We start from the raw sequence: 14,726 nt of genomic DNA, 5'->3' as shown, positions 1-14,726 counted from the left end.
ATGAAGAAGATAAACTTCACATCTTATTTTCATTCACTCACAATATCATAACACACATGTAACATAAAAGAAAGGGAACAAGGACAACGGGGAAATATGACATGTAAACAATTTAATAAGGAAAATGATATTTTGACACCATTTTTTGACACTATTTTGACACTGCACACGTGTCAAAATGTGATTGGACGATTTCAAATTAAAAAAGTTGAGATAAGGGTATGTTTGGAAGAAAAAAACCAAAGGTTGTTTTTTAATTTGAAATCGTCCAACCATATTTTGACACGTGTACAGTGTCAAAATAATGTCAAAAAATGGTGTTAAAATTTTATTTTCCATTTAATAATGATTAGAATTTAAGGTTTGATGAAATAGGAAGAGGATTGTAAGAAATGGGAACTAAGACTAGATCTCCTTCTCTTCTTGAGATGGCTCCCAAAGCTTTAGTCTTTTTCAAGTTTTCCTTGTTTCCATTTGGAAGTTCCCAATTAAAATAGTAAAGCAGTTGTGCAAGACAAAGTTCAATGATATTTATCCCAAAAGACATGCCAGGACACATTCTCCTTCCAGCACCAAAGGGTATGAATTCATGATGGGACCCTTTATAATCGATTTCACTGTTCATGAATCTCTCTGGATAAAACTTATCTGGATCATTCCAATAATCAGGGTCTCTTCCAATTGACCATGCATTTACTATCACTTTGGTCCCAGCAGGTATTGTATACCCTTTCACCTCACAAGTTTCTCTACATTCCCTTGGAACTAGCAGAGGGTTGGGAGCGTGCAATCTTAGTGTTTCTTTGATCACTGCTTTCAGATATTTTAGTTCTTCAAGTGATTCTTCATTCATGTATCCTTTGCTTCCAAAAACTCTTCTAACTTCTTCCCGAGCTTTGTTCATTACTTTTGGATTTTCCGACATCTCTGACATGGCCCGTACTATGACTGCAGATGATGTATCAGTTCCAGCAGCAAAAATGTTCTACAACAGGAAAATCAATTAAAATTTATTACAAAACTTTCCCATAAAAAGGCAACTCGTAAGAAGACATATTTATATGGGTCTGTGTAGTTATATTCACAATATTATAACGCTAGATGAAATTTTTTGTGCTTTTGTTTATTTAATTTTATATTAACATGAAATGAAGGTTGGTCTTAAATTCTATAATATGCAGTAACATAAGCAAATAATAACTGAAAGTAATGCACACACTCACCAACATTACAGCCTTGATGTTATCGGTTGTCAAAGGATATTCGAGGGCACCTTGATTTTTCAAATTTAGAAGAACTGAGAGGAGAGTATTAACCTCTACTTCACCAATACATTTTTCTGCCTCTGTAATGATTTTTTCAATTATTACATCATATTTTCTGTGGACTTTCTCTACCATAGTTTTCTCCCCACTAATAACATAAAGCCATTTTTGAGAAGGGAACAAATCAGAAATAAATAGACGTTCGGCCCTTTCTACAATTTTCTTGATAAGGGAAATGAACTCTTCTTGATCCTTGCATTTTTCACCAAAAGCTGCCCTTGCAATGATGGCACTTGTCATGCATGTCACTTTCTCAGTGAGGTTCACAAAAGAACCAGTTTTGGACTCAATATATCTTACTAAATTCAGCATTTCTGCTTCTCTTATTGATCGAAATGACCTCACACGTGTGTTGCTAAGAAGCTCTTGTGAGCATATTCTTCTTTGCTGCTTCCAGTAACCCCCATATGGTGCAGTGACAATGTCAGTAGAATCATAACACATGGTTTGTGTGACAATTCGATGGGGTCTTTGAGCAAAGATGGCATCATAGGTTTTCAGGACATATTTGGCCACTTCTGTAGAAGAAACCACAACGGTTGATGACTCACCAAGTTGTAGGTGCATGAGAGGACCATGTTTTTTAGCAAGTTCTCTCAACCGATGATGTAGTAGAGAGCCAACTAAGTGGTGTAAGCTTCCAATGATAGGAAGCTTCCATGGCCCTGGGGGAAGCTTCAATCTTTTCACTGAGTTTTTTGATCTGTTTCTCACTTTAAGAAACTGTGAAACAAAAAGGATGAAACTCAATGAATATAGAAAAAAGGGTAAGAATGAGATCAAATGATCATCCATTATGAATTTTTGTGGCAAGTGAACATAGAGTTAGAGGTTTATATAGAACTTTTGCTCCACACCAATATTGTATCATCAATGGGTTGTTGTTTAAATAACTTGAGATTTAGTGACTAATATGAAATAAAAATATCCCAAAACCGCTAATATAAAATAAAATTAGAAAAAACAGTTAAGTAAATATCCTCCCTAATGTTTGCATAATTTTTATTTTAGAAAATTATAATGTTAACCAATTTTTCAATTTTGCAAATTTTATTTCCTTTATTTTATCTTAATAGGACTATGGGTTAAGTGTTCATTTCCGGTATTATTATAAATAATATAGTTAATTAAAATGTAAAATATACGTAAAATTAAAAGATACGATAAAATTATAAGATTTTAAAACAATATGAAGATCTATTTATTTATCTTACGAATTAAGTTAAATAGAGACAGCAAAATTATATTTAAGTCAAATGAAAAAACAAATCAATATTGGCTTTTAAGTTAGTATTGTACACGTTTATTTTAAAAAATATTAATTAGTTTTTAGCCTCAACAAATTGAGGTCTAGTCCTTTTCTATGTGATATGTTTTTGAAGAAAGATCCCTATTTATAATATTTATAAGTTTAAATCAACATTAACGATTTCTTATTGATTATGCAATGATTTGGGAACGGTTTTAAAAGTCTCTAATGAACTGTTTTATTAGATATTACCATGTTTTGCATTACTTAGTGATAGAATATATACTCAGGTTGAAGTGAACACACCCTTAGGCACATCGTTTGTTCATTGACTTTAGGCATGTTGATTTATTCGTTGGCTTGTTCATTAAGGAAGCAATGGTTTGGATTAATTAGTGTATTTTGGAGAATGATTTGCTCTATTATTGATGTTGTGAACGATTATTTTTTAGCTTTGAAAATTAATAGATTCATTAACGATATTTTTATTGATGGTCAAAAAATTACTTTAATTTTATTTTATTCACACAAATAATATGATAAGTTTAATTACCGGTGATGATAAACTCCTAAATGACTCAGAAAAGAATTTATGAAGATAAACTATAAGTTTAACTCAATTATTTTTTTAAAAATATGAGTTTGTAAATTAAAGTTTATAACCACTTATATATTTTCATTTCTCTGTATGATGTAAGATCACAACTTTAATTGATCTTGAAAACTCATCATTTTTCTATATTAGTAAGTACTTACATAGATTTAATAACTAATATAAATATAACATCCAAAATAACTAATATAAACAAAATGGAAAATGAGAGCTGAACTAAAAAGCCTTCACATTGTTTGTATAATTTTTATTTTAGAAAATCATAATGATAATAATTTTTCAATTTTGTATACAATTTTTCTTTTATTTTATCTTAATACGACTATAAATTTGGGATTTGAAATATTTTAAGGGTTTTTTTTGAAGTCTATTTATATACTTTTCTTAAAGAAAAATGTAAACATCTTTTGTTAGTTATATATGAAATTCGTTTTCAATTGAGAGACGATTCTCTTAGTTTTAGTTGTTGTCATAGAACACCAACTTTTATTAAAACATTGATATTTTGTAGTGAAAATGTTAGTATTGTGGAGCTTAATTTAATCTTACATCATTTAGTATTGTGAGCTTGTTTTTCATTTTACCATATTAAGCAACTGCAAAGCTTAAAATACACACTGAAACACAAATACTTCCTAATGTAGTAATGGACAAAACACATTGTATGTTGAACCATGTTAAATTCTTGTGTCGTTTATTTTTCTCTTTTTTATTGTCTTCTTCCTATTAACTGGTATCAAGGAACAATTTCTTAGTATACTCTTTGGTTGCATCTTTATCTGATATTTCACATAAGAAAAGATTTGTTTTTTTTTTTTCTTAGGAATCTTAGTTTAGAAAAGTAGTGGGAACTTTCTTCAAAAGCAACGAGAGCAATGACATTGAAAGAAAGGAATGTGAAGATTGAGAAGTTCGATGACAGTGACTTCAGGTTTCGGAAGATACAGATAGAGGACTACCTATATCAGAAGAAGTTGTATCTATCCTTAACAAGACAAAAGTCAGACGACATGGAGAGTCATATTGGGATTTGTTAGATGGGTAGACACTCGGTGTGATCCGAGGTGCAACGGAATGGTTAGCGTGTACAACAAACCAAGAAGAAGGTGAATTTGTTTCTTATCGCAAATAATACCTTTAATAATTTTCTCGTAAAATATAAATTCCTTAATAACAATTTAAACAAATAAAAGAGTAAAGAAGAGAGAAAATTGCATAGGTGATTTTTATATTGGTTCAGATCACATAAATCCTACATCTAGTTGTTAATCTCAAACGAGAATTAACGCTTCACTATCACAAACCAACAAATTGTTACCATCACAAAGAAAATAACACAGTTTAAGGATAGAACACCAAGTTCTCAAAGCCAATGCACAAAGGTTACATAATCCCTAGAATACTTATCACATCACACAATAAATAAGAATTTTAAATGGGTGTTGCTCCCTCCACCTCCCCTTTTCCACCCTCCACCTCCCCAAGTTTCAACTTTTTTTATTTTATTACAAAAATATCATTTTTTTTCTTTTACTTTTTTAACCTTTTTATTTTTTTACACTTTTTTATTTAAGTTATTTACCAGGATAGTAACCATATCGTGGGCAAGGGTTATACATTTGAGACAATGCAACATCAAAACTGAGAGATGCTGAGTCCATTCCAGTGCACGTTGATCCTTGTCAGCTTTATTTTCTCAACTTTGGTTCAGATAAATTTGGCCATTTTTTATACAAGGGATTCTAAATATAGGGAAAACTCGAACTGATACAAAACAAAATGTGTTGTAAATAACATCAACTCCTGCAATCATATAGAAAATAAATCAGAAGAAAAACATCTAGAAAGCCTATTACTAGGTGCCACTCTTTTCAAGCTTTTCAATTTCTTCACGCTGCTTTCTCTCATCCTTCAGCCGTTCTCGTTCAACATCTTCCTCTTCCTCAATCTCATCAAGAGCATCAAATTCCTTGGTTGTCGTCATTGCCTTCACTACAGGGTCTCTAAGCTTGGATATTAGCCCCCCACCAACTCTGTACTCGTTTTCATCCCCAACTAGATACAACCGCTAGTCTGGACCAGAAGCCATGGGTCCATATTCAACGTCTTCGTGATGCGAGAAGCCTTGTTTGATGACAACGTCGTGGAGGAGAAGAGCGTGATTGCGTTTGCGGTGTGGTGGCCTTTGTTATCAGGTGGTTTCGCGGCAACCGAACTTGTGAGTGAAGGTTTCGATTTGGGGCATTGCAAGAACTCTTCTTCTTTCCCAAAAATTTCTTCTGGTTCTGAGGTTTCATTGTTGGGGAAGCAACATTGTCATTCAAAATGTCAACCTTGGGGTTTTGTCGAAATTGGGTTTTCTAAAATTGAATTGGGGATTTCTGGGGTTTGATTCATCTGTTTTCTTTGCAGATTGGTGGTTGTAATTTAGTGTTTCTGTGATTGCAAATTGTTATTGCAATTTGAGATTTGAAATTAGGGTTCCTGAATTTGTTTCAGTTAGGTGGTCGTGGTGATTCTGTGAGGGTGGTGATCGTGCGCGAAGGAGATGCGCGTCAAATTTGTGATGAAGATGATGAAGGCGCGTGATGATGGCAGTGACGCTGTGCTTCTGCTCTTGGATCGTTTGATGATGGCGTGATGATTCAATGGTGTGAAGGGAGTAACGTTCATTCCTCCCTTAAACGGATATGAGGATCTGTCTACCGACCTTAACATCCGTTTAAGGTAAAACGGGTTTCGACATTCGTTTTTATCTTAAATGAATGTTGACATCCGTTGACGGATCCTCATATTCGTTTAGAGAGAGGTTTCACGGGGTTGTGGTCGCTTATCCTGGAAAATTTTAACTTCAAAAATAAATTTTACGAAAAGGATATAATAGGAATAAAAAAATAGAGGAAAGAGTAAAAGAGGAAGGAGGAAGTGGAAGAAGCAAACAGAGGAGGTGGAGGGAGCAACCCCCATTTTAAATACAAAGTATTTCGTATTTTAGAATGAGAGTCTCAATCCAATTTATAGAGATCTCACTTATGGATTCCTCGAAAAATTCGTAGTCATCTAATTAACGTGTGATAATCGATTATCCACTTATGGTAATCAATTATGCATTTAATGTATGCACAATAGTAAAATACTTGTTTAAAAATTCTCATAATTACTCGTGATAAGCGATTATGGCTAGTCATAATCGATTACTTATAATCAATTATTATAAGTTGATAATATATTATCTTCAGTATAAAATAAAGTTTTTTTATTTAAAACAAATTTTAACGCAAGCTAAGGCAAACAATATATAGAATCAAAGATAAATCACATCATATACATAAATCTACTAACTTACAAAAGCTTTAACACAAAACAAGTATTCATGAAGGTCTTCTTGAGACAAGAGCACTTTGAGACTTGACTTTGATACATCATCAAAACTTCTTCTCTTTAGCTTTATGCCAACATGTTGCGTTCAACATCATGAACGACAAAACAACTATAGATTTGATGTAGGCATTATCAAATATGTATGAGAATTAATCTACATCCAATAAAGTGTATTTGATTCGTAATTTAGTCAACCTAAAAATGGGTTAAGGTAACTCGGTTACTCATCATACTAGTGAATTTAATATAATTATTGCGTAATCGACATCGATGTAGATAACTTTTGATGATAAGGTGAAAACATTGGTTTTATTATCATCTCTTTTGGAAAGTTGGGGTACAACTGTTACTAAAGTTAGTAATTCTACAAGTGATAACAAGTTAAAATTTTATAGTATTTGTGACTTGATCTTAAGCGAAGATGTTGGCCAGAAACGTTTAGTGAAATCTTCTAGTTCTAATTCTGGTTCAACATTGAGTAGTGCAATTAGAAGAAGAAAGGTTGTAATAAAGGCCAAGATAGACCAAAGTCTAGAGGGAGATCACAACAAAAATTCTGAAATGATATCACTTGTTGAAATTGTAAGAAAAAGAGTCACTTTACTAATCAATGTTCATCTTCAAGGAAGAACAATAACAAAAAGAAAAAAGATGATGATCAAACAGCAAATGCAAACACTAATGAAATTGCAAATGCACTAATATTTAGTTTAGATAGTTACATTGACTTATGGATTGTGGACTTAGGTGCATCTATACTACACTTTTCCTTAGAACTATTATCTATGTTTTAGGAATGTTTGGGAAAGATATATCTTGCAGTTGGAAAATTTCTTGATATTGTGGGAAGATATGATATTAACATTGAAACATCTAATGGAAACATGTGGAATTTGAATAATGTCATACATATTCCTTCCTTAAAAATAATCTTAATATCTACATGGCAATTAGATAATGAGGGACATTACACCACTTTTAGATATGGATATTAGAAGGGTAATGAAAAGTAATCTTGTTATTGTTGTTAGGCATTATCTTCAGCATGAAGGACAAACAGATATTGACATCTGTTTTAATAACCGAGGATCCACAGATATTAACATCCATCCAACCACATGCTAAGTCTTCACACAGATATTAACATCCATCCAACCACATGCTAAGTCTTCACACACACAATTAATGATTGCTAAATCAATGTCTTTAATATATCATAATTATGATACATTAGTCTTTATTATATTAGAGTTCTAATACGTCGACTTTGATCAGTATGTGTGTTCACATGTTTGGTTTCTGGGACTCGATTTGTGTTTTGTGTTGCTATTGAACATATTTTGCTGTTGTTATATATTGCAAAAAACCAGTCCTATATATTTAAAAAAGGTTGTCAGAGGATGGGATTAACTTTATTTTATCTACAGTTATTTAGTTATTTTATTTTCTTAGGGTCATAAAATAGAACTAATGGTTTTCTTAAACATGTGAAAACAAACCTAAGTAAGAGGAAGGAGAAGAATCACGTGATGATGCGTGTTCGATAGTATTGCCAGATTTAACAACTTTTCGCTTTCTCATATTGGAACCCTTTGTTTTAGTACCAGTAACATATTCTAAACCATGCTTGTCAGACACATCAAACTTGATAGATTTTGTATTTTACTTTCCATGAGTCAGAAATATTTATGATCCCAGTGCATGCAACAAGAAACACCCATATAATATTTGTTTGTCGAATAACAATTGCCAAGGCTCCAATATGTATCAATAAACTCGAATGCATTATACCACCACTCTATAAAATAGAATGACAAATATAATCCAAGTATGCTGCTAGAAGTATTTATATATAGGAATTATCCGTAAATCTATTCATTAAAAGTTGTGTTGTACAGCCAAAATTAAAAACCAAGAGAGGAAGAATGTGTTTGATTTCTTTTTTTTAGTTTATAAAACAATTTTCAAATACTAATTTTTAGTGAATAGGAGTGAGGGAAGAGTTGGGGGCAGTGTAAGGAAGAACATAAAAAATAGAAAACTACAAGTAGAAAACCAAAACAATTTAGAGATCTTCTGGTTTTTTATATCAGAAACTAAAAAATTGATACTACTTTAAAATAGTTTTCAAAAACTACTCCTTATCAAATATTTTCTTTTATATTAAAAATGGAAAATAGTTATCAAAATAGGATTTAAAAAGGTCGTGAGAAATTTATGATCTAGAAGCAAATATACAAGAGAAAAAGGATAACAAAGATCTATTTAAATCAGGAATAGATACAAAAATAGTGATATGAATTAACTTTTTAATATTGCTTTTATTTTCTGAAATAAGACCACAATGAATAAATGATAAAGTAATATTGAGTAGCTGTGTTGAACTTCTTATACAACTTTTCTTAAATTTAATCCATTTTAACAACAATAATTTTGTCTAAGTTTATTACCATTAGATAATGAACATATTTTGTACAAATTGAAACGAATTTCATTTAAATGTCAAATACAACTTTACATGTCCCTCATTACTATGTTCCAATAAATAATAACATACCTAAGTTGTAACAAATAAATTGAAGTCTTAAATCTTTTCCTTTCCATATTATGTTGATCTAAGTAAATCTTTAATCTGCGATTAAGATGGAAAAGTTTGGAAACTGAGTCAGAAAACATTACTATACTATGAAAAGATAACAAATTTCCGTTAACGTTATATATTTGAATCTTTTTTTTTTTCATCAATTTAGAACTGATAAACTAATTGATTACAAAATTAGAAGAAAATAAATTAATTTCATAACATATCATAAAAATCACTCTTCTTCTTCCATTGATCGAACACTTTTATAAAACATTATTGTGTAGTTGTTGGACAGGTAACTAAATCCCAACATAAGAGGAACATTCCTTCTATTATTAATTATTTTTATTACTACAATAAAAAAAGTGTAGTTGTCACAAGTTTTCAACACTAAAAAACTTCAAATTATCATTGTGGTGAAGTAGCTAGTCACAATATAATCCAAAAATCTACAAATATTATTTTCTAATCATTTGTTACAAACATTAAAATTTCATCATAAAATTTAGCAATTACCCTTGTCACTATATTTCCTAAAATATTTATGATGGATTGATTCTTCTTACAAACTCGTAACAATTTCATGAGACATAATTACTTTAGGGTTGTTGCTATTAATTAGTATTTCATATTGACCGTTGGTCTAATTTAAAAGTTTATTTTAGCATTTCATATAAAACATGATAAAGTTAAATGAAGAATTGCACTAGTCTAAAAAATTAGAAAGCATCTCAAAGATAAAAGAAGCAAATAGGGAAAAAAAGCCTTAAATAAAATGAGTGTTTTTTTTTTGAAGAAGATAAACTTCACATCTTATTTTCATTCACTCACAATATCCTAACACACAAGTAACATAAAAAAAAAAAAAAAAAGAGGTACAAGGACAACGGTGAAATGTGGTATATAAACACTTAAATGATTAAAATTTAAGGAAGAGGATTGTAAGAAATGGGAACCAAGACCAGATCCGTTTTCCTAATTGGGATGGCTCCCAAAGCTTTAGTCATTTCCAAGTCTTTCTTGTTTCCATATGGAAGTTCCCAATTAAAATAGTAAAGTAGTTCTGCAAGACAAAGTTCAATTATATTTATCCCAAAAGACATTCCAGGACACATTCTCCTTCCAGCACCAAAGGGTATGAATTGATGATGGGACCCTTTAAAATCGACTTCACTGTTCATGAATCTCTCGGGATAAAACTTATCTGGATCATTCCAATAATCAGGGTCTCTGTTGATTGCCCATGCATTTACTATCACTTTGGTCCCAACGGGTATTGTATATCCTTTCACCTCACAAGTTTCTCTACATTCCCTTGGAAGAAGAAGAGGATTGGGAGGGTGCAATCTTAGTGTTTCTTTTATCACTGCTTTCAGGTATTTTAGTTCTTCAAGTGATTCTTCATTCATATATCCTTTACTACCAAAAACTCTTCTAACTTCTTCCTGAGCTTTGTTCATTACTTTTGGGTTTTCCAACATCTCTGACATTGCCCATGACATGACTGAAGGTGATGAATTAGTTCCAGCAGCAAACATGTTCTACAGGAAAATCAATTCAAATTTATTAGCTTTGGAATTTATACTTGCAAGCATAACTTACAAAACTTTCACAGAAAAAGGTAACACCTAAGAAAAAATATTTATAGAGTTATATGAGTGTATGTAGTTACATTCACAATATTATAACTCTAGATGAAATTTTTTGTGCTTTTGTTTATTTAATTTTATATTAACAGGAAATGAAAGTCGGTCTTAAATCCTATAATATGCAGTAACATAAGAAAATAATAACTGAAAGAAATGGACACACTTACAAACATTACAGCCTTGATGTTATCGATTGTCAAAGGATATTCGAGGGCACCTTGATGTTTCAAATTTAGAAGAACTGAGAGGAGAGTATTAACCTCTACTTCACCAATATTTTTTTCTGCCTCTGTAATGATGTTTCCAATTATTACATCATATTTTCTGTGCAACTCCTCCAATTTAAGATTCTCCCCACTGACCAGATGAAGCCATTTGTGAGAAGGGAACAAATCAGAAATAATTAAACGCTCGGCCATTTTTATAAGTTTCCTGACAAGGGAAATGAACTCTTCTTGATCCTTGCAATTTTCACCAAAAGCTGCCCTTGCAGTGATGGTATTTGTCATGCGTGACAGTTTCTCACTGAGGTTCACACTAGAACCAGTGATGGACTCAATATATCTTAAAAAATTCAGCATTTCTTCTTCTCTTATTGATCGAAATGACCTCACACGTGTGTTGCTTAGAAGCTCTTGTGAGCATATTCTTCTTTGCTGCTTCCAATACCCCCCATATGGTGCAGTGGCAATGTCAGTGGAACCATAACACATGATGTCTGCGGCAATTTGATGCGGTCTTTGAGCAAAGATGGCATCATAGGTTTTCATGACATCTTTGGCTACTTCTGGAGAAGAAACCACAACGGTTGATGACTCACCAAGTTGTAGGTGCATGAGAGGACCATGTTTTTTAGCAAGTTCTCTCAACCGATGATGTGGTAGTGAGCCAACTAAGTGGTGTAAGCTTCCAATGACAGGTAGCTTCCATGGCCCTGGGGGAAGCTTCAATGTTTTCACTGAGGTTTTGGATATGTTTCTCACTTTTAGAAACTGTGAAACAAAAAGGATGAAACTCAATGAATATAGAAAAAAGGGTAAGAATGAGATCAAGTTATAATCCATTATGAATTTCTATGGCAAATTAACAAAGAGTTAAAGGTTTATATAGAACTTTTGTCTAAGATATAAAAAATAAATACTTTTGCTTCTATTGGTTTCATTCATAATTTTGTTTTCCTATTAAAAAAATATTATTACAACTTCCTTTCTTTCTATAACTTTAATTAAATATTACGTATTGCAATATATTTTCTGACTAATATTCTTATGTTTGAAAATTAACAAATTCATTAAAGATATTTTCATTGAGGGACATGCCAACGTATGAACTATATTAATAAGTCCATATCCTATTGAATAAACTATGGATATGCCAACGTATGAACTATATTAGATATATTACCACGTTTTGCATTACTAACACACCCTCACGTACATGGTTTGTTCGTTGACCTTAGGCATTAACAAAGCAATGGTTTTTATCTCAGTTATTGTTGCTTAGTCATTATAGTTGGAAAAATTATATTTAAGTTGAACGAGACAGCAAAATTATATTTAAGTCAGAATGAAAAATAAAATAAAAAATAATATATATATATATATATATATATATATATATATATATATTTCAAAATTGGCTTATGGATCAGCCAACCCATGAACTATTACGAGGTTTTACATTACTTAGTGATAGAATATATACTCAGGTTGAAGTCATCACACCCTTCCCTTAGGTACATGGTTTGTTCGTTGACTTTAGGCATGTTGATTTATTCCTTAGCTTGTTCATTAAGGAAGCAATGGTTTGGATTAATTAGTGTATTTTGGAGAATGATTTGCTCTATTATTGATGTTGTGAACGATCATAGTTATTAAAGAAAGAAAATTCCAAATCAAAGCAAAGCAGAAAAAAAAAAAAAAAAAAAACAAACTAGTTAGAGCTCTGTTGTATCATAGTTCGTCTGATAAGTTCAGACGAGTTTGATAAACCTATCCATCACAGTAAACACAGTTTCGTCACAGCTCACCTCAGACTGTTTTAAAAAATATATCATTATTACAACTTGCTTACTTGAGCCTTTATTCAGATATTACCTTTTGTAATATGTTCAAACACTTATATATTTTAGGTTTAAAAATTAATAGATTCTTTAAGGATATTTTTATTGATGATAAAAAAATTACTTTAATTTTATTTGATTCACACAAATAATATGACAAGTTTAACCGGTGGTGATAAATTCCTAAATGACTGAAAAGAATTTATGAAGATATACTATAAGTTTAACTCAATTATGTTTCTTTTTAAAATGAGTTTGTAAAATAAAGTTTATAATAACCACTTACATATTTTCATCTCTGTGTATAATGTGAGATCACAACTTAAATTGATCTTGAAAACTTAAATTGATGACATTATTTTGACACAATTACGTGTCAATTTTTTAATGGTTCATTTTTTATCTTTAAATTTGTTGACGTGGAAATTGAATGGTGCGACCTTTCGTTTCAATTTTTTGGAAGCTTTTGTTCAATTTTGCACTGAGGAAAACCTACATCAGCAACTGTCATATTTCAGTTCTTCGTTCTTAGTCCTGTGTTGTTCCTTCATTATGTGCTCATGAATTTTTTAAGAGGAAGGTTAGTTTATTATCTACTTACCCCTACACTAGATTTGGAAATTTATTTTTATTCTAAACATAGTTTACCATAACAATATGAACTCCCATAGAGGTATGATAAAATGTTAGCCTGTTAGGGACTGAAGGTTGACACCCAAAAGAAAAATTATATCATAAAATCTGTGAGAAGAAAAAGTCAACTCCAATAGAGGTATAGTAATTAATTGGAGCAGTAATTTGTATTTACCACGAAGATGATCACAATGATCATATATGAACAAAAAATGATTGAATAGACTCACTATTTTTCAAAAAACTGTCAAATCAGATGTAAAAAATAATTGGGCAGAAATGAACAAATTAGTGAATAATTGTGTTAGTCTTTTTATAATTAGTTTTTAAAATTTAATCTGTTCAAAGTTTTAACAACAATAATTTGGGTGTACTTTGTATATACCATGAAGACGAACACATCTGTTAAATATGAACACCAAGTGGTTGAATAGGCTCACTATTTGACAAATAAACTATCAAATTTGATATAAAAAATAATTGGAGAGTAATGAACAATTAAGTGAGCAGTTATGTTGAACTTTTTATATACGTGATATTAAATTTAATTCTTTCATGTTTTAACAATAACCATTTGGATGTTTTAACAATAACCATTTGGATGTACTTTGTTTCTACAACAAAGTTATCATAGTTGACATATAAACACAAAGCGGTTGAATAGGTTCATTGTTTGGCCAAAACACTGTCAAAACATAAACAATAACTTAGGAGCAATGAACAAATAAGTAGGTAACTATGTTGAACTTTTTGTACATTAATAAGTATGAAAAATACATGTTTTCATACTTATTCATTATCTTAAATTTGTACTTATTCATCAATTAATGTGTTTCCTCATAGAAAAAGTGTAATAGGAAGTAGAAAAGTTATGTAGTAAATTGTACAAGAAATTCTACATTATTTGGATAGTTGTGCGCTGAGTGAATTAATTAATTCTGAGTTGGTTTTTAAAGTCGAGACAGACAGAAAAGAAGGATCTTCTAACTTAAAAAAAGAACGAAAACACTAGAGAAACATCACGAGATGACTTCAAGGCTTTTAGACATCATTTTCTATAAAGAATTGCTTAAAAGAGTATGTTCTAGATGATTAGGAGTGGCTAAATTTCTTGTTCATTGGTGGGTTGTAATGACTCTTCATTAATGTAATTTTCCATGTGTGTGTGTGTGTGTGTGTGTGTGTGTGTGTGTGTGTGTGTGTGTGTGTGTGTGTTACATATTTTCAAAT

General features: G+C 31.1%; 2 protein-coding genes across 2 annotated transcripts; both read right to left on the bottom strand.

The window, feature by feature from the left end:
- Positions 1 to 349: 349 nt before the first annotated feature.
- On the bottom strand, positions 350 to 2,120 carry LOC106763367 (premnaspirodiene oxygenase-like). Its single transcript, XM_014647566.1, has 2 exons — positions 1,224 to 2,120; positions 350 to 985 (listed from the first exon to the last, which is right to left on the bottom strand). Exons 1-2 carry the CDS (start codon positions 2,118 to 2,120, stop codon positions 350 to 352), a joined length of 1,533 nt encoding a protein of 510 aa, XP_014503052.1.
- A 7,911-nt stretch (positions 2,121 to 10,031) lies between these two features.
- LOC106764487 (premnaspirodiene oxygenase-like) lies at positions 10,032 to 11,865 on the bottom strand. The gene is made up of 2 exons (XM_014648770.2): positions 10,969 to 11,865; positions 10,032 to 10,693 (listed from the first exon to the last, which is right to left on the bottom strand). Exons 1-2 carry the CDS (start codon positions 11,863 to 11,865, stop codon positions 10,079 to 10,081), a joined length of 1,512 nt encoding a protein of 503 aa, XP_014504256.1. The 3' UTR covers positions 10,032 to 10,078.
- Positions 11,866 to 14,726: the final 2,861 nt, after the last annotated feature.

This window comes from Vigna radiata, chromosome 6, assembly GCF_000741045.1.
Source record: "Vigna radiata var. radiata cultivar VC1973A chromosome 6, Vradiata_ver6, whole genome shotgun sequence".
Lineage (NCBI taxonomy): Eukaryota > Viridiplantae > Streptophyta > Magnoliopsida > Fabales > Fabaceae > Vigna > Vigna radiata.
This window is presented reverse-complemented; position numbering and strand designations above follow the sequence as displayed.

Coding starts and splice junctions, on each gene's coding strand:
- LOC106763367 (XM_014647566.1), bottom strand. CDS start 2,120: ATGGATGATCATTTGATCTCATTCTTACCCTTTTTTCTATATTCATTG. Junction 986..1,223: donor ACATCAAGGCTGTAATGTTG/GTGAGTGTGTGC, acceptor TTCCTGTTGTAG/AACATTTTTGCTGCTGGAAC.
- LOC106764487 (XM_014648770.2), bottom strand. CDS start 11,865: ATGGATTATAACTTGATCTCATTCTTACCCTTTTTTCTATATTCATTG. Junction 10,694..10,968: donor ACATCAAGGCTGTAATGTTT/GTAAGTGTGTCC, acceptor ATTTTCCTGTAG/AACATGTTTGCTGCTGGAAC.